Raw genomic sequence first — 24021 nt, forward strand, 5'->3', positions numbered from 1 at the left:
CCCTCTGGCTTTTGCCATGTAAACACCTTATGGCTCAAGGTTCCTCTTTCCTTGTGCTGATTTAAAGGCGCTGGTGTCGTGACGCTTCGTCAAACGGGGGGAAATGATGGTAGGGAAGAGGAATCCATTTCCCTGCACCTGTACGGCAGCCTGCAGGTGAAGGGAATGGCTAGCTTGCATGACAGTCCCACACATGATTAGAGTACAGAACTGCAATCATATCCATAAGGCTGAGAGTGGGTCTTGCTGTCTGGGACCTCCATACACACTGCCCTGGTTTGCATCCCAGGTAGGTTACTTTGGTGCTGCTAATGCAGCAGTTTGACTTGACCCCTGGAGATGCACTCCATTGTCTCTCGAGACAGATGGATGTCAAACAACAACTGCAGCTATCAACTCAGCACAGAGAAGGTGATGCAGGGAGCCAATAGTATCTTATCAAGCCCCATGAAGTGACTGACTCTGGTCTTGGCTCCTCAGATAGCTCACAGTAACAACAGGTTGCTCTATCTGTGGAATATCGAACCCTGCGGGCCTACCTGCCAAACCATTCACTTGCCTGACAGGCTGAGAACTGTGTGGAACCTAGCAGGGATAAGTGCTTTAAAGAAGCCCAGTATCTTGTTTAAATCAGGTCTGCTTTATTCTGCCGCAACCCCCTACAAGGCATTTTTCTCTTTCCCTGCCCCTTGAACTGATTTCAACAAGTCCTCCCTTCACAATGCACGCAGGGCTGTTTTCGCCAGATGGATTATGGCAAACCAAAAGCATCCATACGTCAAATGCAGTGAATAAGGAAACAGCAAACCACCATTGTGCAATGTGACGTAGCGACACAAGACGACGCACAGCCAAAGCCCTTCATGTTAACTTGCTGCACTGCAAATGACCCAAATATATTGTCTCGGGGACCTTTTGGTCATTGTGCTTCTTCATCATTGTCTCAGAGCATGTGAGATGCCCTTGGCCAGAGATGTGTAATTCTCTTTAGGCCATGGAGCCGAGTCTCAAATTATGGCCTACTCGTGTCAACAGAAGTTTCCTACTGTCCATACCCGCAGGCTGACGTTTGCCCTATATTATGAGTTATTCTTCAGTTGGGGGAATGCCTCCCTCAACATCTTCAAATATATAAACCTGGCATACTTTTTTATCTAGAATTATTTTCCTTGGAGAGAAAAGTATTTGGTGCAGTTCTCTTTGCTAATGCCGTTTCAGAATGCATCAAAATCTTGTGGCTAGTTGAAAGCTAGTATGTCAGTAAAGGTAAAGGGACCACTGACAATTAAGTCCAGTCGCAGATGACTCTGGGGTTGCGGCGCTCATCTCGCTTTACTGGCTGAGGGAGCCAGCGTTTATCCGCAGACAGCTTCTGGGTCATGTGGCCAGCATGACTAAGCCACTTCTGGCAAACCAGAGCAGCACACGGAAACACTGTTTACCTTTGGAGCGGTACCTATTTATCTACTTGCACTGAGTGCTTTCGAACTGCTAGGTTGGAAGGAGCTGGGACCGAACAATGGGAGCTCACCCCATCGCAGGGATTCGAACCGTGAACTTTCAATCGGCAAGTGGTTTAACCCACAGCGCCACCCACATCCCATATGTCAGTAGCCTAGCCTTATTTCTAATGTGCAGGGTTTGCCCAGGCAGGGAAGTTTTCTGAAATGATTGGTGGTTTCCATGGTGCTTGGCAAAACAGTAGCCTTTGAGCCCAGGATTAGACAAACTGACAAGCACTGAATCATACTAAATATCACAAAGGCTGCTTAACCAATGAAAGAATGTAGCCAAAAACAACCAGTAGCTATGTACTATAATGTACTCAATGTAAGAACTGGGCTAAATTCCCCTAATTAAATTGATTTCAGTGTACAGTGGTACCTTGGTCCTCGAACGGCTTGGCTCCCAAACAAATCGGCTCCCGAACACCGCAAACCCAGAAGCAAGTGCTCCGGTTTGCTAACATTTTTCAGAAGCCAAGGGTCCAACACGGCTTCCATTTGAGTACAGGAAGCTCCTGCAGCCAATTGGAAGCCGCACGTTGGTTTTCGAACTGTTTCAGGAGTCGAATGGACTCCCGGAATGGATTAAGTTCGAGAACCAAGGTACCACTGTACTTTCTTTTGACTCTTTGAAATAGGACATTACAATACCATAGACAGAGCTGAAGATGAATCCGAGAAATAATTGTCAATAGTCAAGAGTAGTGAGGCTGGGTGCTTTCCGAAAGCTTTCACAGATTTGCGACCAAAAGGTATAACCCCCTCCCCTCAATAACACCCATCTCTTCTAATTTTAAAGATTCCAGGCTTGCTGTGTATCTTTGCATCGCCATCACTGGACTGCAGAACTGAGCTAGATAAAGCAGAATGATTAAATCTTCCATACTCTGGGGGAAACGAGGTGGGTTGTCATTGACATCCGTCAATGTGATGTTCACCGTGGTGGTTCCTGACAATCCACCCATCTGCCCTCCCATGTCTTTTGCCTGGATGACCACTTGGTACTGCTCTCGGTTTTCTCGATCCATGTTCAGCAAAGCTGTTTTGATGATGCCTGGGAATGAGAAAATTAAGGACACCATTGAAGGTCACTGACTTTTCCTGTAAAAGCTTAAGTTAGAGTGCCAGAGTGCCGCACACATGTCCGATGCTGACTGCGCTGCTGGAAGATGGTGCAACCAGCTTTGATGATTTGGGGAGGGACCCGAGTGGAAACAGGCTTAGCCAGGTCCGTCTCCAAATTCCTACTTGCAGTCTGGTCTCTGAATGGCCAATGTAAGTTCAAAAGAGGTAGGGGAGTCCTGTTACTCCCTGCTGCTGGCTGGAGCTTATGATACTGGCCAACTGAGTGGGAGGTTTTTGTGTCCACCCCCACCCCGCGCTCCCCAGCTTGCCCACGGCTGGACCAGATCGCAACTGCTGCTGCTGTCAAGAATGGCAAGTGATCCTTAGTGTTATTTTAAATCGTTTGGGTAGTGCACCACATTTTAAAGGCGAGTTATGTTTTATTTGTAGTTTTGTGTCTATGTGTGCATTGAACAGAAAAGCTGCCTAGAACAATTGCAAAAAAAAAAAGTAATAAATCTAAACCTCCACTCTGTCCTCTTGGCAACAGTCGCTAGTAACGGTTGCACTTACCCCAATGTAAATATTTAAGTGTTGTCAAGTTGCTGCACTCAATTATAGCCTTGTCAAATTGTATCTGGTTCTGTTGCTTGTGTGACTTGCACAATATGGAAAAGAGCTTCAAGCTATTTGCATATACTGCTGTTTGATGCAGTTCTTTCATCAACCTATTAACCCCATGCTAAAGCATTTCATGAAGCTAAAAGGGAGCATAACTTTTTTTCCTCCATTGCTTTTTGTCCTGCATCTTTATGTGCGTGTGTTTTCTTCCACCCATTTCTTATTTGAAATTTTTATTTTGACAAACGGGGTGAAAGCAAGCCTTCATTAAAGACATAGTACTACAACATTAAATTGAAAGGAAATCCATGGGGAAAATAGCAAGTCCCCAAGCATTCTTTCTATATATTTAGAGGTAGAAACAGTATTGGGAGGAGGGGAAAAAAAGAAGTTGAACAGAGGGGTAAAATATCAGTGTCATTCTATTTGGCTTTTTAAAATGTAGGGTGCCTTTGCAAACTGCCCATCTGTTTATAAAAATTGGGCTCCTTAAAAAATATGTTACACTCTAGTGTGGCCAAGGAACAATGGGGCTATGCAGATAGAACCATACATTAAAATATGTATGAACAGATGGGTGCTTTGAAGTCCCAACATTGAGGTTTCAAAGCATGTATCAGGGGCAAGGTGCCGATAGAAGCAAGCTCCCCATCCACTTCCTTTCAGATGTTGAAACAAAACACCTGGACCAAGCAGGATTGATGTGCCTTCACATCAGCCAGGGCAAATTGACTTTGAGTAGCACTTTAAAATATCCCCCAAAACAGCTGGTTGTTGGGTGCTTTGGAAGCTGCTCAGGTGGGCTTTGACAAAGAAGAAGAAGAAGAGTTTGGATTTGATATCCTGCCTTTCACTCCCCTTCAGGAGTCTCAAAGCGGCTAACATTCTCCTTTCCCTTCCTCCCCCACAACAAACACTCTGTGAGGTGAGTGGGGCTGAGAGACTTCAAAGAAGTGTGACTGGCCCAAGGTCACCCAGCAGCCGCATGTGGAGGAGCGGGGACGCGAACCCGGTTCCCCAGATTACGAGACTACCGCTCTTAACCGCTACACCACACTGGTTACACAAAGGTGTAACCCTCACTCTGTCAAACTGAAACTGAACTGTCCCCCCAAATTGCAGACAAGTAAGTTTACTGCTAACTTTGTAGTTGTAAAATTTACAAAAAATGAAAGCTTGCATAAAATAAGAGAGAGAAAATTCCCTGTCCAGATTTCAGATATTATTATTGTTATTATTATTATTCACAAGTCAGCAGCATCTCTCTGTCTACCACACTTTCTCCTTCCACTTCAAAGCTGAGCTGGCTTTCACGTCAGTTTCCTGTATGAGCCACAGAGTTATAAAAACGATACCTCCAATCTTTTTTTGAAGGACCTGTGATTAAGCAGTATTCATCTCCTTCATAGTCTTATTTTCCTTTCTGCTGACAGATGGACAACCTCTGGCCACTGAGCTCATTGTATGTATCTTGCTGTGCTTCCTGAAGCTGCCTTAATCTCTCTCCCCCTCCCCCCGCCATGGTAGTATCCATGATGAAAATTGAAGCAGGGTGATCTTTATTCGGGATTAGTTAATCCAGAACACTTTCATCTATGGCTCTGCCAATTGCTTTCCTGCAGCCCCTAGCACATTACCCCTGATGGATGGTTGCCCTTGAGAGACAAAAAGATTGTCCCCTCTCCATTTTTATTCATGAAAGCCAAACGACTGAGCTGAGCCCTGCTTTTGATGCAGGCATCCTAAACATTCCCAGTATTTGTTTGTTTTAAATGGACTGGGGGGAAAAGGACTTTCCATCCAGGCTCCATTCTGTTTTTGTTAGGTTAAGATATTAAAATAATGTGTCATATTTACAGATCTATCACTCTACCAAGCCACTCGAAGTCTGCACTGAGTCAAATAGAATTTCCTTGAAGAATTTACCAAATAGGTCCTAGCTTGACTTAACGCGTCGTTTTAAATTATGGAGGTTGTCAGAGAATGACAGATTAAGGTCTCCTGACCTGACTCAGACTCGACGGAAAAATATGGCTGCCCCTGGAGAATGCTGTAGACAACTCTAGCGCTGTTCCCATACGTAGGGTCGTCGGCATCAGTTGCTGTGACTTGCACGACAAATGTACCTGCAATGATAAAAAAAATAGAAAAATATTTGCTGTTCTGCCAAAGGACATCACTTTAAATTGGCACTTTTGCTTCTATACAGCTTTTGCTTCTGTACCTGCAGATTCCAAAAAGAGGTGCCATTTCAGGAGTTTTCTCCAGAGGTGGAAATGGGACTCACGATGGTGGATATGTGGGTGTTTGAGATTCACAGTGAGTTTTGAAGGACTGCTCTTGAATGCAATATCATTTGTTGCGGCTACCTTTTTTGCATACCTTGTACAGTAACCAGAGATACAGGTGTTCTTGAGAGATGTGCTGTTGGATGGCATTGCCCAGCTGGCTTCCCAATGCTGGTTGTCACTGCTGGTTGCCAAGAAGGAGATGGGGAGAGGCAACGCAGCTAGGAGCTCACTGTAGTTGTGGCTGCTACTGCCTCCAGCATGGTCCCGATCAAAAAGTCCTCCCGCTGCAAATAGCAGGTGAGTGTGTCTGATGTGGTGGGAGGTTCTGCTAGGGATCATGGTGAGGGCAAATACTGGCATCATTTCCTCCCACATCACTGTCCTGGTTTGGCAATGAGTGTTGACACCGTCTATTTGTAAAGGAATGTCCAATTATGCAAGGACAATATGGGGCAAACAGCTAATTCAATTTGACCCCGGGGCGCCAGCTAGGGAAGGGAGGGACGGTTCTCACATCCATGTTTCAGGCCAGAAGTAAAGGTAAAGGTAAAGGGGTAAAGGGATCCCTGACCATTAGGTCCAGTCGTGACCGACTCTGGGGTTGCGGTGCTCATCTCGCTTTATTGGCCAAGGGAGCCGGTGTACAGCTTCCGAGTCATGTGGCCAGCATGACTAAGCCGCTTCTGGCGAACCAGAGCAGCGCATGGAAATGCCGTTTACCTTCCTGCCGGAGCGGTACCTATTTATCTACTTTAATTTTAATGTGCTTTCGAACTGCTAGGTTGGCATGGGTGGCTAGGGACACGGGTGCCACTGTGAGTTAAACCACAGAGCCTAGGACTTGCCGATCAGAAGGTCGGCGGTTCGAATCCTAGCCACGGAGTGAGCTCCCATTGCTCGGTCCCTGCTACTGCCAACCTAGGCCAGAAGTGTATATCTGTAAATGGGGTGAATACTTGGTAGATATTGAACCTGGCAATTTACTGTGGCATGCATGCAAGAGGGGAGGTAGCAATTTGCAATAGACTTCTCATTCCCCAATTGTTTTGATTGCGTACACATCCACGGAACAATCCTTTTCACTACACATCAGGGATGGCTAACACTGTCACAGTGGACATCTCCAAAGCACAAAAGTGGGCATGAGGAGAGCTGCCTACCCAAAGAATAGTCATCCAGCTGTTCTACAACATTTACTGTTCATTATTAAATTTCATTAAAGCATTTTTTAAAGGATGATTTTTTTTAGAGGGATCACAAAAACCTTATGCATCACAGCACACTTCCAACAAGAGCAGTCAAATGCTTTTTTTTTTAAGGCAAATTTGGGAAAGAGTCTTGGGGAGCACAAAAAAACCTTTGGCAAGGCTGCCCATGGGCTATGGATTGGCCACCCCTGCACCACTTAGGAGAGATATAACAACCAACCAGTTTCTCACATGGTTGCACTAGTTATCACTTGGCAAATTATCACTTGTTTTTACCCATTATCTCTCCTTTCTCACACTTTCCATACCAGTGATGACGTAATTCACATGGTCTATCAGGAACATAGAATAAATAGGTGTGTGCCCATTTTGACAAAGGAGGAAGCAGTCATATGGATTGAGCCTAGGTAGGGATGCTTTGGGGTTTGGATTTCTGTGAATGTGATATTAGTTGATCCACACCTCACAGATAAATGTGCTGATTAGCACATAATCATCCTTTGGATATCACACACCTCCAAGTTTTGCAATACCGATACCAAAAGGCATTAATAGGCACATTTTAGGATAAAATACACTTAGAAATGTGTACATGGAGATAACATTATAGCAAGATAAATATTGAAATGCAGTGCTTTGGTGGATTGAAAATAGAACCCATAGCCTAATGCAGAAATGGACCTCTGAATGAACATATGCTTAACAGGCATGGACTAGAAATAGACTATACCTGACCATACTTTAGTGCAGAATTCACAAGTCTGGATTTGTCCCTTGAGCAGTAGGTGAAAACTGATCTCTGCATTGTTGGGCACAATTCAAAGTGTTGGTTTTATATATACAGTAGACATTCCGGATATGAACTTAATTCATTCTGGGGGTCTGTACGTACCCCGAAAGGTCAACATGAGATGCCGCTTCTGCGCACATGCACAGCGCGATAAAGTGCTTCTGCGCATGTACATGGCGCACAGAGCACTTCTGTTCATGTGGTGAAACCCGGAAGTATGCACTTCCAGGTTTGCCATGTTTGCAACCCGAAAGTTACATTACCTTTGGGTCCACTGTAAAGGCTTACACACCTCAGGAGCCCAGTGCCACATGGAATTATCTCCTCCCTTGTAAGCCTACACAGACCCTGAAGTCATCATTGCAGGTCCTCCTCCAAGTGCTCTGGTGCTGGAAGTCCGGGGGGGGGGGGCACTCAACAAGAGAAAGGATATTTTTAGTGGTTCTCCCTCCCTCCTTTACGCTCAAAAGGAAACAAACAAAAATCCCAGACAAGAACTTTCCTCTTCTCTCAGGCATTTGAGTCTTAATTTTCTCTGGTTACTGTACTTTTGTTGGTTAATGTAACAGTGATCAGGCCAATGTCGTTAGGGTGTAGTGGGGTTTCGAGAAGCATATATGATTACGTTCTTGCTTGCTGTTTCTTGGTTTTTTAATTGTTTTAACTGCGTGCAATTTCTTTTCCTTTTTCCTATATGCTGCCCTGAGACTTTCCTGGTATAAAAGTGCTGAACAAATGATAATGTTAATACTAATAGCAATAGTTATAATAATAGACTGATATGACACCTACCTACATCAGACATTTCTGGGACGCTGGCATTGTAAGTGTCCTTTGTAAACAGTGGCTCGTTGTCGTTGATGTCATGGATCTTAATGATGAACTCTGACTCTGGCTCCACTGGCTTTCCAGTATTTTTGTTGATAGCTTGAGCACGGAGAATGTAGACAGGCTTCTCTTCCCTGTCCAATCTCCTTGTGGCCTGTATATCTCCAGTCTTCTCATTGATAATGAAGAGGTCTCCGGCTCCATCTCCTGAAAGGATGTATTTAAGTGTAGAGTCTCCTTTATCCTGGTCAGAATGAAGCTGCAACAGAAATAAAAATTTTAAGCAAAGGGGCAAATAATGGGGAATCCATTTCCGAGGCTGAATCTCTGTCACCGTGAATCATGCTTAACCACTCTTTGCTGGCTAGAACATCTCAGTGAGTTTGTTTACTGCATTGTTCTTCTCAGTCCTGTCCCATCAAAATCTATTTCCAGCTAGCCAAATGGCAAGTTGCTGCTGTTGTTGTTTTTAAGGATACTGTTTTAAAAAGAGAACGTAGCACATTGTGCTGAACCTTGACTATATTATTAGCCCTGCTTGCTAAGGTCTGGTTGCCTTGTTTTTACTAGCATCCATTTTAAAAAAGGGCAAATCTCCATTCTGGAAGCCAGCAAACCTAGCCTGTCATTGGGCCAAACCAGATGTGACCTTAAATGTAGCTTTTCATTTGTTGTCTAGGTGACTTGTGCACAGAACCAAGTAAAGGCCAAACTAGATGTGACATAAACGGCAGGATTCATTTAATGAGCCCTGCTGCCAGAAGACCAGTGCAAGGACTTCCACTTGCACAATGGAATCAGGAGTGATGGTCAGGAGAATTCCCAGAACAGCACGAAAGGGGAGGGGAGGGAGGTCAAAAGCTGGTAGTTGAATCCTTGCATACAGGCTTTCAAAAATGCAAATAACAGTGAGGGGTGGGTGTCGGTGTCTTTGTGTGTGAGTGATAACCAGGACCACTGCAGGCATGAAGAAATAACCCTTTCCTCCCTTGCTGTTGTCCTGAGGAAAAATCCCTCCTCTGAAGCTGATATTTGCAATCAGTGCCAGAGGAAAGATTTCCTCCTAATACAAGCATTAGCTAAAAAAAAAAAAAAAAAAGTCTTCTTAGGCCCACAGGAAGGGAAGAAAGGGTTAAATTCCTCCTCCATGCCTATACCAATATAGTTATTTATCAGATCCCCCAGCTTTGCATTTTCAAAAACCACACTTGTGAAATATAAAAAGGCACTTACTTATATTATTAAAATCATTTTCTTTTCTGTTTAATGGTCTTTTCCCCAAATGCATATGTTTCTCATGGGGGACACTGTACGGAACACAACGTTTGCATCTCTCTTGTGTTTGCATAAAACCATTCTGTGCTATATGACGCAGTGAATTTCAATAAAAAGTGAGAGTCTCAAAGATCATGCACTGTATTGCTTTTTTTGTTTTGTTTTTTGTAATCATGCAAAGCAAGAAGTGTGGTGTATCTGAAAGGACACTTCTCTCCCAACCCCAACCATCTGCCGAGAGAGTTAATGCAAGTTGAGAAGGTGATCCTAACTCACTTAGGATACGGAGAAAGGTTGGAAACCCTCATATGGTTGGTGAGCAAGAGAAGCCCCACCCTCACCAAAGGCTGTGGGAGCAACAGGGTCCTTACTGGGATGTGTGTCTGACATACGATTCTAAAGTGATGAATATATATATGGAAATTGTAGTAATTGTCAGGAGCTTGTCCTACACTTGAGTAGGACCCTGGCAGAGACACATGCCCAACTGGCATTTCTCTCCCTCCTGGTCGATTGTTCGGGAACTTCAAAAGCTTTCTTCAGCCTGAACATCACAGCGACCAATGCCAACAGACACCGGCACACTTAGGGATCCACAGTTGCGTAACAGACCTCAGCAACTCAGCATTTTGGCTAATCTACTTTATTTACAGATAAACACACATGGAGCACTGCAACATGGCTCTCTCTAGCATCAGACAGCAAAGAGAAAGAACAAAGGACAATAGTCCCACTTCACGGAACACAGTAACACAAGCATCCTGTCTCCGTCACTTCTCACTCTGTGGAGTCAAAACATATACAGTCATGTGATAGACAACAATCCCATGACTGCAATCATGGAGCAGGAATTCTAACAGTAATATGTGTGCATGTGGCTATACACAGTTGATTTTAGTATTGTATTTATCTATTTATTTAGATTTATGTACTGTACTGCTGTCCGCTCTTTGACCGTAATAAAGATTGATTAATTGATATACCGTGCTGCCTTTTTGCACAAGCCACAGGCACTTTATAGCCAAATCAAACAAGAGAAAAACAGAGCAGAAAATCCATAAAATAACACAACTTCTAAATATATAACACAGAAACTAGTGGCAGCAGCAACAAACTAAACAGTGTGTCCAGTTGGGTTATCCTCGAAACACCTGATTAAAAAAGATCTGATTTAACCAATCACCTAAAATTACACAAAGGTGAGGCCAGATGTACCTCAGTAGGGAGGCAGTTCCACATATGAAGAGCCACGACCAAAAAGGCCCTTCTCTAGGCATCCACACTTCATCCTATGCAGGGACCACCAAGCTGGCTTTCATTCTCTGATCTTAAGACACAGGCAGGCCAGTATGGAAGATTGCAGATATTTGAGTCCCAGGCCATTAAGGGCTTTAGATACCAAAGAAAGCAGCTTCAATTAGGCATGGAGAACAATCAACAACTAGCACAGCTTTTTTAAAAATAGGAGCAATATATTTGCAGCCTGATGACCCTACTAGCAACCTGACTTCTGCATTTTGCACTAGTTTATATTTACAGTCTCTCTTCAAAAGGGCATTACAGTACTCCACAAAGAGGGCATTACCTTAGTCCAACTTGGAGAAGAAGAAGAAGAAGAAGAAGAAGAAGAAGAAGAGGAGGAGTTTGGATTTGATATCCCGCTTTATCACTACCCGAAGGAGTCTCAAAGCGGCTAACATTCTTCTTTCCCTTCCTCTCCCACAACAAACACTCCGTGAGGTGAGTGGGGCTGAGAGACTTCAGAGAAGTGTGACTAGCCCAAGGTCACCCAGCAGCTGCATGTGGAGGAGTGGAGACGCGAACCCAGTTCCCCAGATTACGAATCTACAGCTCTTAACCACTACACCACACTGGCCACACTGGAGGAGCATGAATAACCATAGCTATTCTAATCCTTTCCCATAAATGGCTATAGTTGGCATCCCTGACAAAGTCAGGCATAGGTGGTCCTACTCACTGAGGCCACCTGAACCTCGAGTGACAAAGATGGTTCCAGCAGCACCCCGAAACCAGGCACCTGCTCCTGGGAGCTCTGTCAAGAACTGGATGTTCTCCCAATTCCTGGGCATCGGGATGTCCTGCCCACAACACCTCTGTTTTGACTGGATTTAACTTTAATGTATTGTCCTGCATCCAGTCAATTACCACCTCTAGACAGTAGAGACATCTCCAGGACCTCTTGGTATCAAAGGAACAGAGCTCAGTTCCATCAGGGTACTAATGACATTTCTCTCCAAATCCCCTGATGGCTGATACCAGAGGCTTTGTGCAGGTGATCAATAGCTTGGGCTACCAGATCAAACCCTGTGGGACCGTGTCGGACAGCTACCGCAGGGCTGAGCAGAGGTCACCCAATGCTACTCTCTGGCTCCATCCCTGGAGATAGGAGCAGAACTACCGCAATTCAATGCCTCCAAGTCCCAACTCAGTCAGGAAAATACCATGGTCAGTTAAAACATTCTCCCTGTCCCTATCCTGATAATGGAATGGTCATTAGTCATGACAGCCAGTGCTGTTTCTGCTCCCAAAACTGGACAGAAGCTGAATTTAAATGGACATTCATCGGAGCATGCTTGAAGTGGCCCCACAACCACCTTCTTAAGCGTCTTGGACTAGTGATTGGACAATAGTATCCAATAGTTCTAGTGCTTTTTTTTGGGGGGGGGGGTAAACATGAGGAAACAGTACTTATATCTCGATAAAAGTGTTGTGGGTGCCATCACATAATGGCTACATGGGCCGTACCATGACAAGAACAACGCTTCTTCCAGGCCCAGGGAAGACATCTTAAGAAGAGAACGCACCACCTCCTCTTTCAAGGACAGCTGAAGCACTTTTTCCTAAAGTGAGGCATCAACTAATCCCTGGATCCACTTGGCCATTCCCTCTGAACTGAGGGTCAAGGGTCAAGAAGGCGTGTGGTAGGATGCAGCTTCTCCTCACCCTCAAGTTGAAGTAATTAAAAATGATTCAGGTATCTATGTGAACGGCAACTTTGCACACAAAAGGGTGGTTCTTCTGTTATAAATCTCTTTTCCCTCTTAACACATTCCATTTTAAACATCAAGTCAATAATGTAGAGTAAAACCCCAGAAGGATTAAAAACAAAAACAATATGTATGCCTCTTGTCAAAGATGTTTGCAACTTTAGCTTGTGGGGGTCGCCAAAAGGATTTATTTCTCTGCTTGAATTTGTCCTTGAATCTGTGCTGTGTTGTTGCTGCTTGTGTTGTTGTTCAAACAAAGACTATTTTAAACCCCCCCCCCCCATTTTCATTCCAGTACAGGATGCACCTTGACCTATTTGACGTGTTAACATAATAGCATAAAAGAATTTCTGAAACAAAAGATGAAAAGATTGAGGAGGAAAACATGCTCAGTCGTCATTTGAACACTCACTCGGTCTTCTTCAAATAGCTTAGCAGTTCGTTCTGTTCCATTAAAACCAGCAAGAGATGGAGTGGGGGGTGGAGGTGGGGGTCAGGGAAGGACCTCAACACCCACAATATTCAATTTTAACCCTTTAAGGGAGGGTTAGAATTTAATTAAAATAAATCCACAGCTAACTCAAAGCAACAGTGCTACACTCCACCCACTGGCATCTATTCTTGTCATATCTAACTTGCAGAATTTGGAGATCCACCTTGTTTTCCCAGAAAGGACAACACAGTCTATTGTTGACTCAGCAGCCTAATATCTACTGTTTTGATATTGCTCATCATCTGGATCCTCTGCAGGGCCAGACCAGTGGTAAAGCAGTTTGGGCATTAGCTGAGTGCCCCAGAGCTGAAAAGGGCCTCTCACTGCCAGTGTTCAAAACTCCCATTGTCCCAGAGACAGTTTGTGACAGGGAATTTCATGAGCACGAACAGCTTCTTAGCTCTGGGTGCAGTACTGCACCTAAGATTTCCAATTAAAACTGCAAAGTGAATGGAAAGGAAGACCTTTTTCTGCCTCCTCACTGGAAAAGACTGGAAAAGAGACCCTCTTAAGAATATTAGGGGGGTGGACAGGGGAAGGACTAGACCAGAGGTCGGCAAGGTTTACATCGCCTGGGCCGGTTCACTCCAGCGGAGATCCCTCTGTGGGACAGATAGCGTGTGTGTGTGAGCATGTGTGCCTGCAATTTCTGGGATCTGCATCTGCACAGATGCAATTTCCGGCGTCTGCGCAGGTGTGATTTCCAGCACCACAGAAGCAAGTCCCTGCACCACACTGTGCCAGTTCAGTGCAGTGCGCGGGGACTCATCGAACAGGTGGCTCGGTTCAGGGGTGGCTTGTGGGCCGGTTAAACGACCCCCGTGAGCTGCTTGTGGCCCATGGGCCTTAGGTTGCCTACCCCTGGACTAAACCATGCGAAAAATGAACATAACATTTTAGCTGCAGTTCATTCATTTTCAACTTTGCATTCTTGCTACAAAAAGTGTGCCTAGACATTCCGTTGTTGCACCTCTAACCAAGGTTTAAGGTGCCATTTAGCTCCTAGCTTTCGTATCTCAGTTTTTAACACTGCTCACTGGTCCGACCTTCCTTACCACCAGACATGGCTGGAGGTGTGTGGACAGTGACAGGGACTTAAACAAGTCTCCCTAGCCTGTTTGCTCCACTGGGCTCTGATAAAAAGCCAATAGAGATCCTTCTTTTCATATTGGCTCAGAAAATGCCTGCATTGCAGCTGCAGTTTACTGCTGCAGCCAGAAAAGCCTTTTAAACTAAGTTTTTAAAATATATATTTAAAACACTGTAAGTTAAAACAGTATTTCTAGTTGCCATAGCAAACACTGGCAGTGGCGCTCTGAAGAAGGAGTCCTCTTGGCCCTTCCTGAAGTGTGCAGAGGTGTTGAGAAGCTTCCACCGACCGCAGTGGCAAATAATACATATTTTTAAACAAGTTAAGATTCAGTTCTTTATTATGAGCCTGCACTTTACTATTCTCTCTTATGTATGGGAGGGGAAATATTTCAAGCCTTCATTCAGTGAAGTAAGCATCTTTAGATTATGGATTATTACTGTATTCCCAAATCTGAATATCATGTGAATTGCAACTTGACAGGGGGGAAAGGCAGAAAGTCCTGTGTCTAATGTTTGTTAATAAAAAAAGGGAGAACAAAATGGCATAGTCTTTACAGTAAATTAATTTGCTTAACTCCCTGAGTTTAATGAGGAGTCCCTTGTGAAATAATACACTTAAGAGGGAAAGCAAGACAGAAGATGAACCACAAATAAAAGCAGGTTAAGTGTTGCAGTAGACACAGTTTTACTAATTTCACTTGAACACCATTGTAAAGTTTAATCATCTGACTCACTTGTAATGATTCTCTGCTTAGATAAAGATTATCTTTCCCTACTTGTTTTCCTTCAGTGTTCCAGGCAACTGTTTGCAAATGCAAGTATTCAATGACAAAATTGTAAATCTAGTTTTAAGCACTGCTAAAGTCGCACGAGTCACACACACACAAAAAGAGATTTCGGAGCCTACTTTTGCCTTTCCTTTTGCCCCTGTATCTTTTTCTCCTAACTTATATGAAGGAAAAATATCAGGCTGCAATTTGTAAGCCGCTCTGGAAGCTTTATTGAGGAGTGGAATTATATCTTTCACAAATTGATTTTTGTTCTTGTTGCATTTTTGTTCTTTTGCATTTCTGCAGCTCTGTAAATCAAATCAGAAAGCTACAGTAGCTGAGCTGGGAGGGGACCAAGGACAGCTCCATCGTTAGGAAAACATTTGCTCAGATGGTGCATTATGGCAGCGATGGGAACACCTTCACTTCCACTCCCATGCCTCTGTTAGAATTCCTGCTCCATGATTGCAGTCATGGGATTTTTGTCTATCACATGACACTGTATGTTTTGACTCCACAGAGTGGGAAGTGACGGAGACAGGATGTTTGTGTTACTGTGTTCCGTGAAGTGGGACTATTGTCCTTTGTTCTTTCTCTTTACTGTCTGATGCTAGAGAGAAAGGGAGCCATGTTGCAGTGTTCCGTGTGTGTTTATATGTAAATAAAGTAGATTAGCCAAAATGCTGCGTTGCTGAGGTCTGTTAAGCAAACTGCGAACACTATGCGGATCCCTAAGTGTGCCGGTGTTTGTTGGCATTGGTCGCTGTGATGTTCGGGCTGAAGAAAGCTTTTGAAGCTCCCGAACGATCGACCAGGAGGGAGAGAACATGCCAGTTGGGCATGTGTCTCTGCCAGAGTCCTACTCTGACAGCCTCCACATTTCCTCATCTCTGTGATCTAGGTTGTTGGCGCAGTGAGGAGACCACTCTTTTGGGGTGCTTCTTGTCACCTGGGAAAAACTCTTTCCTTTGATTGGTGGGCCAACAGCTGGCTGCCGCCGCTCCCTTCAGAAAGGGCAGCATGTGTACTCATAGAGCATCTTCAACTGGCCATAATTAAAGTCAGAACTAGAAGAGTCAGCCCTTTGCTAGTGGGATACCAGCTGCTACACAAATCTGTGAAGTAGAAATCCTTTGTTTCATGTGTCTCCCCTTCCTATGCTTTGCTTTATCTGCTATTTTATTTTATTTATTAAATCTGTATACCGTCCTTCATCCAAAGATCACGGGGCCGTTCACAACATAAAAATACAGAAGGAGAACACAAAATGCATAGTAAAACAGAAACACATTTAAAAGGCCATAGAATGCTAACTGGCCAAAGGCCAAGTTATAGAGGAATTTTTTTGTCTAGTGTTTGAGACTTACTCAGCTCAGACTTTCCTTAAACCTTTCTCTCTGATTTGCTTTCTACCTATTTACCTCTTTGTAGTCCTCCTCCTGTTATTTCACCTCCATTTTCTCTCCCTTTCCCCTTCTCTTGCTTCTGGTCTTTCTTTTTCTCCTTCCCTTCCTTCCATTTTTTTCTTCACCATCCCAGCTCTAAGCCACACCGCAAAGCCAGTATAGCTGTTTGTGTATGTCATGGATGTTTGAGAAAAATAGATTGGCAATATTATGATCTTGTCTGTTACAGCTACCAATATCACACTTTTAAGTGCATGCATTCAATGCTGCCAAAATGCTGTTATGTAAATACTGTTGATATTTTGAAGTAAACTTGTTTTTACAAAGCCTGTTACTCATGTTTGCTTTCCTTAAGTTTTTTTTTGCCAGTGTTAACACCTGTTAGAAGCCACAGGGAAAGACAGACAGGTTCCCTTCCTCTGTGAGATATTTTCTATTGCCTAGTTAGCAGATAGCCTAGTGGGTATGAAATTCTCCTAAGAAAGGCGGAAACAAGACATGTATTTGTGTGTGTGTGAAAAACAGAGAGAGAGAGAGAGAGAAATTGGGTGAAATAAACAGAATAATGCTATGTAGGTATACTTGGAATTACCGTAAGTTCCACTGAGTTCAGTGGGAATTACTCACAAGACAATATGCACAGGGTTGAGGTCTTAGAAAGGAAGAAAAAATGAATAGATGGAGACAGGATTAGCAGTCAGAATGGGGCAACAATACTTTTCAGTGTTGGCTCTGAGAGGGAAGGAATATGTGGGTTTCATCTCAGACAAATTATTTGGGCTTGCTCAGGCAAAACGTCTTGAGCCAGCGCAGGGAACAATCCTATTGTTGTGTGTGATCAGGACAAGATGCAGCTCAAACAATAACTCTTCCATACACCACCATAACAATCCACTCCCCCTCCATGCCAACCTTACATTTGGAACTCTCTCCAGTCTAAAAAGAGCCCCAGGTGAGACACATCTTTGGCATCCCGCTTTGCTTGCTAAGAATGAAACATTCTTGAAAGGGAGAGGAAAATGGAGTTCTAAGGAGGTTTCGCAAAGGTCCAGGAAAATCTAGGAGGTTAGCAACAAATGAATCCATGTACAGAATACCTGAAACATTTTACTTCAAAAAGTCCATTTTCCCTTTTGTTCAGTGACAACAAAACCAGCAAACTGAACATTGTGTTAGTGTGAGTTTGATAATTGCTAATCTCATTTTGCTGGTTTATTTTTATGGTTTAAAACTGACAGCTTATCAGAGACACAATAGTAATTAAAGGAAGTTAATAGAGTACTGGCAATGAGCCATAATATATATTAGCAATTATTTTGTGTGTTTTTCGAAAAATAATGAGTAACATAATTTAGTGTACTTAAAATGCACCTACTTTGTTCATTCCTTTTTATTTTTATTTTTAAAAACCCTCTTATATACGAACCATTGTAATTATACATTATTTCAATTCTCTGCATGATGCAGGAAATCCAGAACTAGAAAGCACCCAACAACAGAAGACTTTCAGTGGAGAGCTTATTTTGATGGTAGTCTCACAACCACTCACAGACAATGGGCACTAAAGCAGCAAAGTTTCCCACACAATTGCAAGCTGTGGACCTTAACACAATGCTGGTGATGCAGCTCAAGTGACCATGAAACATCTACACTATTCGTTCAGCTCCCGAAGAGATCCATCCCAAGATGGCTAAGCTCATCCCGGCTATGTCCATGAAATTCTTGCTCTGCTCACTTGAAAGCATTCAGCAACCGTAAGCTTTATTACCACCCAACAGAACTGCACCACACCCTGTTTTCTCTATATGGAGCAAGCACTCTATATGGAGCAATGCCCTATAGATTCTGTAGTTTCAGACCTGAGGTGTGATCTTGGATACAGTTAGGTGGTTTAAATCCCATTGGCTTCCATGGGATTTTAGGAGCCTAACAATGTGCAGGATTACCTTTAACTGCAACTGGCAATTTGCAGTCTAATTTTATTTTATTTACTATATATGCCCAACAATGCTGGCCACCGATTGCAACAATAAAGGTTTGATTTGATGATATATCTTTCCTCCCTTTCTCCCTTCATTTTTCTTTATTTTCCCCTCCTTAAAGCAAAATAGGATTTGATAAACAACTCTTTTCTACTTTCGGTCTAACATTGACAGCACTTAGGTCTAATAGCATCACGGGAGTATATCATATGAACTGAATGATTTATTATTGTATTTTATAAATTAGCTTTCATCTATTGCCACGGTAACACTTTTGTCACAGGATTATACTAGAAGATGTAAAAGACACAGAGTTGTCTGTCCTGTGCCTGTATCCTCTTTTTTCTTCTTACCATCTATCAGAAATACACAATGTGGTGTTGACACTTCGCATCACCATCTTCCCTCTCCTGCCTCCCATCACTGGGAATTTTGCACCTCTGATTTCATTTACTTTGGTCCAGATTTAAGAATGTTCTTTTTTGGCATTTCCTCACTAGTTGACTGAGAGCACAGGAGGCTGCATTTTCTTTCTTTTGGTGTATGATACAGATTGCGGGCAGGGAAGTGGGTGGCGCTGTGGGTTAAACCACAGAGCCTAGGACTTGCCGATCAGAAGGTTGGCGGTTCGAATCCCCACGATGGGGTAAGCTCCTGTTGCTCGGTCCCTGCTCCTGCCAACCTAGCAGTTCGAAAGCGTGTCAAAGTGCAAGTAGATAAATAGGTACCACTCCGGTGGGAAGGTAAACGGCGTTTCCGTGCGCTGCTCTGGTTCACCAGAAGTGGCTTAGTCATGCTGGCCACATGACCCGGAAGCTGTATGCTGGCTCCCTCGGCCAATAAAGCGAGATGAGCGCCGCAACCCCAGAGTCGGCCACGACTGGACCTAATGGTCAGGGGTCCCTTTACCTTTACCTTACAGATTGTGGGGGCAAACATGTTTTATCAGCTTCTGCACCCATCTAGGAGTTACTGGGCAGACTATTGGAAACTTTCCAAAAAAAATCAGCAGCTATGTGCCCAAATTGTTATCTGGGACCCTGGTGAAACCTGTAATATTTGCTGCAGCAAACTTGTTCTTGTAATGCAACTTCTTGCAGAAGAGTGGAACAAACAAATGTTACCTAACACTATGAATTACAACAAATAAACTCAAAATGGCTGTTGTGCCTACTTCATGTACTCACTGACAGCACATTTTGGTTTCTTCTGTCATTGCAGAACCTATATACAACCCATTCACCATGGGCAGATATCAAACTGGGCCCTCAAATAGATGTCCAGACAAGCCCTCAAAGGTCTTGTGAGCGAGTCCAACATATTGGATCCAGCAATGGCCAATGTTCCTGAAATTTGAGCTTGCAGTCAATGAGGGCCACCACAAGCTGGTCACCACCAAATTCTGTTCATGGTGACCAAGAATGGCCAAAGTCACATCTCCTGAAAATCTGTATAGTGACAGCTTCTAGGTGTGAACTTTGTAACAGGGTAGCAAGGGGAAGCAAGGGTAATGTTAGCAAAGTTCAGTCAATAGAAAGTTGGGAGTTATGGTTGAAATTGGGCACGTGAGGCAAAGGGGGAAACAGGATGTTGTCAAGGCTTTAAAACTAATGCAATATGTTATGTACAGTCCAATCTGGAGAAGGAAAATCTAGTGTCATTCAGCTATCCATGGGTGACTGCAGTCTGGAAAATTATAAGGGGAGGCACTAACTCAGGTGTCTGCAAGCATCTTGAAATTGTCATGAACCTATACAGTGTCTGTTACGTTTCATAACTTATTTGTGCTTAGGAGATTCGGTGCAGCTGTTTTCTTGTTTCTGCGGTGAACAGATTTGTGATTCACCACTAACAAGATACAGAACATAAGGCAAACTGCTTGAAATACTGAATAGAAGGTGGGCGAGTAGCTGTCAGGTTAAAATACTGGTTTACACAAGGCAGATGCTGGCATCGTTTGCACTGTTACTTTTTCCAAGTAATAAGCTCATTTTGAATCAGAGATTTATAGAGCAACATACAGCCTATTGCTTAAGCTAGGAAACAATTCAACCAGGTATATCATGTTCAGCTCTACACAACAATATTCAGAAAATCTCACAAACTAAAACAAACAGACAGACAGAATTCCACTGCCAATCTATATCTAGTTTTTCTTACAAATTAATATACCATTTTTAAATGTTTCTCAACAGGACTGTGTAGCTAGCAGCATGACTTTCCTTCCATTAATCTCCCTAGCCAGAAATCAATGCTCTTCTTCTAATTTATGAAGCCAAGTTAAAGGGAGGAAGACCAAACATCTCTCTCTATAAGGGTGCTTTCCCACATAGAATGAAACGATTGGGAAGCAATCCACAGACCATCTGCAAAGCTTTACTAAATAGGCCTTACTAATTCACGCGCTGGAAAAGGAAGGCTGCTGGAGGAGGGAAATAAGTCATCTCTAGACATATTGCATAGCAAACCAGGCGCCTACATAGTCAAGATGTAATGATTAAGAGGATAAGGTATGGGCACAGGTTTCGCTCCTACCCATTGCACAGGCTTAAACAGGTTTTAGTTAAAAAGAAAAAATAAGTCTACTGTAGAGTACCGATTTCAGTCTAATTTGTACGTGGGCTGCGAGTACAGAAACAGTTGAATAGCACTTAGTCTAGCCTAAGACTTAACCAAGACCTTCCAACTAACAAAAAAAAGAAAATAATAATAATAATAATAATAATAATAATAATAATGGGACCATTTTAAAACTATGTTTAAAGTAAGTAGTTCACTTATTTTTAAAACCTGTGTACCCGTTTAGATTACTTTTAAGGAATGTCACTGTGATGTCAAGAGAAAGAACTTGACACAAAAATGAAACGCTTGCTTTCAGGGGTTCTTAATACAATTATCCCCTAGTCAGGCTACATTTCAGCCAGCTTCTTGGATGTACACAATCACTGATTAGATAACCTTATAAATAATTATGGTTGAAATCCTCTACCCACTTAAATGTGAGTAAGACCTTTTGATCACAGTGGGGCATTTTTCTGAGTAAACGAGAATAGGATTGTGCTGTAAAGCTGCAACCCTAAATACACTTATTAGAAATATATTTTAAAAAATAAAAAAAATGTCCAGTAGCACCTTAGAGACCAACTAAGTTTGTTCTTGGTATAAGCTTTCGTGTATATGCACACTTTTTCAGATACACTGAAACAGAAGTCACCAAACCCAAAATTAGTGGGAGGGTGGGGTTTTTCTCAGAAGGGTAGTAGGAGGGTTGAAAGAGAAGTTGCTGAATTACAACTTATCACTAAACTGAAAACTATGGAGATACCTGGTCTTAATAGAGATATTGGATTCCTGTCTCATTACATATGCTAATCATCTGCATACTATCCCTTATTTTTTCCTGTAGGACTAATTGCAGTCATTAACAGTCGTCAACAGGTTTACCATACCCACTGAGTCAACCACCCATCTCCTACTACCCTTCTGAGAAAAATCCAACCCTCTCACTATATATAAGGGTCGGTGACTTCTGTTTCAGTGTATCTGAAGAAGTGTGCATGCACACGAAAGCTTATACCAAGAACAAACTTAGTTGGTCTCTAAGGTGCTACTGGACAATTTTTTTAAAAAAAATTAAAATATATTTCGACTGCGTCAGACCAACACGGCTACCTACCTGAATCTACACTTATTAGAGAATAAGTCTCACTAAGCTCAATGGACTTGCTTCCACAAAAAACATGCATAAGATGGCATGGGCCAATGCACCAGCTATGCATGCCATAGGCACAAACCCTTTCCCTTTTGAAAAGGAATAACCATTTGACTTGGACTTACAACATCTTCATGGTTATTACGTGGAATAAAAAGCACTGCAAGTGTTCTTAAATACAGTGGTACCTCAGTTTTCGAACGTAATCCATTCTGGAAGACCGTTAAGAGTTCCGAAATGTTTGAAAACTGAGACACAAAGTGGGGGGGGGGAGGGTCTGCAAATTTAATAGAGAAAATTGAGAAAAATAACCTATACACTAGGGCGGTTCATAGAAAACTTTTTTTTTAATGTCTGCTCCAAAGTCTTATCTTACTACACTAGGGATTATATAGCTATATCTGAAATTTCATGCATATCAGTTAATATCTTGACCCTGCTCCACTGAATTGAAATTTTAGCCTTCACCACATAGGAAAACGGCCAAGTAAACAGCTATTTTTGTGCAGCAGGGACAAGATATTAACTGATATGCATGAAATTTAAGATATAGCTATATAATCCCTAGTGTACTAAGATAAGACCTTTGGAGCAGGCATTTTTTAAAAAAAGTTTTTTATGAACCGCCCTAATATACACTCAGCAGAAGCTGTTCAACTTCCAAGGCGTATTCGAAAATGGAAGCATTTACTACCAGGTTTACAGTGTTCGAAAACTGAAATATTAATCAACAGAGACATTCAAAAACTGAGGTACCACTGTACAGCTTTGTTTTTGCAATTCGATCTTGAATATATCCAACAATAAGGCAATACACCTCCCTTGCCCTCCATCCCTTTATATCTGCCCCTCAAAAACCTCGAAAGGAACCCCACTTGCTTCATAATTTCCCTAGAAAGTAAGCCCATTGTAAGGGGGAAAAGTTGGGGAATGAAATATCCCATGCTGGCCTGTGCAGAAGGCACAAACGTGCTAAAAAGTCTATAGTACATTCCAGCTGCAGCTGTGAGAAAAGTTGGAATTGCAAGCTAGGCAACTCTCATTTCTGAGAAAAGATGGCAAGCTGGGATTAATACGAAAATGATTCTGATGGACCCTGTTGTGCGAAAATAAATTCCACACGGTCACCTCCCATGTTGTCTTCTTGCATAGAAACGGGCTAAGAAATATATAGCCACATGTTCTCTCTTCCACTCGCTGGATTCCCCATAGAACAAATGTGGATCGCTGCCATTTGAAATTCACACACCAATTTCCAAGGCAATACTTTACTGCCCTGGTGGAATTTGCTAACGCAATAACAACAAAAAATAACCCTCAAATGCTGGGCATTATGAATGTTCTGCATTCTACATATATCTGAGAAAGTGGGGAGGAGGGAGAGGAGAGTTTACAAATTATTTTATTACCCAGCATATACACTTCAGTGATCAGGAATAAAAATCCAAACCTCTGCAGACTTGAAAAGCCATAAAAAGCACAAAAGTCATTTTCTTCTAGGAAACAGAAAAATGTTCCCATTATTGAAAAATTAGCATCACAACAGAACAATCTTACAGTGTGTGCAAGCAAGATTAAGGACTAGAGGGGCGGGGAGGGGCACACATTATTATTATTATTTTGCTTATATCCTGCTCCATCTCAAATTATCACTGATTATTTGTCCATTTACAACCAACTCACAGAGAGTTCAAAGATATTTTGGCTTTCCTGTTTGACAGAGTATAAAATAAAAGTAATTGAATAATGCTATTGCTAACGTCTACGAGCTGCATTCATGGGGTCTGTTTTTCTATTACTTGCTGACCTGCAAACTGCCGGTTTTGCGATTCATAGTTTATATTAGTTTATGATTAATAAGAATGTTCAAGTGTAATATTTCAGTAATGTCCCTCTACAGTTCAGTTTGTTCTTACACGTAACAGGTTACTGAGATAAAATTTTTTGGAGGGGGATGCGATATCTCAAAAACATC

General features: G+C 42.7%; 1 protein-coding gene across 1 annotated transcript in view; it reads right to left on the reverse strand.

Annotated features, from left to right (window-relative positions):
* CDH6 (cadherin 6) overlaps positions 1-24021 on the reverse strand; it is a 176205-nt gene that overhangs the window by 34355 nt on the left and 117829 nt on the right. The window contains exons 3-5 of the mRNA XM_081014768.1: positions 8273-8567; positions 5198-5317; positions 2392-2559 (exon numbers count right to left, since the gene is read on the reverse strand). Of these exons, the coding sequence (XP_080870894.1) occupies positions 2392-2559; positions 5198-5317; positions 8273-8567 (583 nt within the window). The remainder of the gene's footprint in view (positions 1-2391; positions 2560-5197; positions 5318-8272; positions 8568-24021) is intronic.

Source organism: Podarcis pityusensis (genome assembly GCF_964106645.2).
Source record: "Podarcis pityusensis genome assembly, chromosome: 7".
NCBI classification, from domain to species: domain Eukaryota; kingdom Metazoa; phylum Chordata; class Lepidosauria; order Squamata; family Lacertidae; genus Podarcis; species Podarcis pityusensis.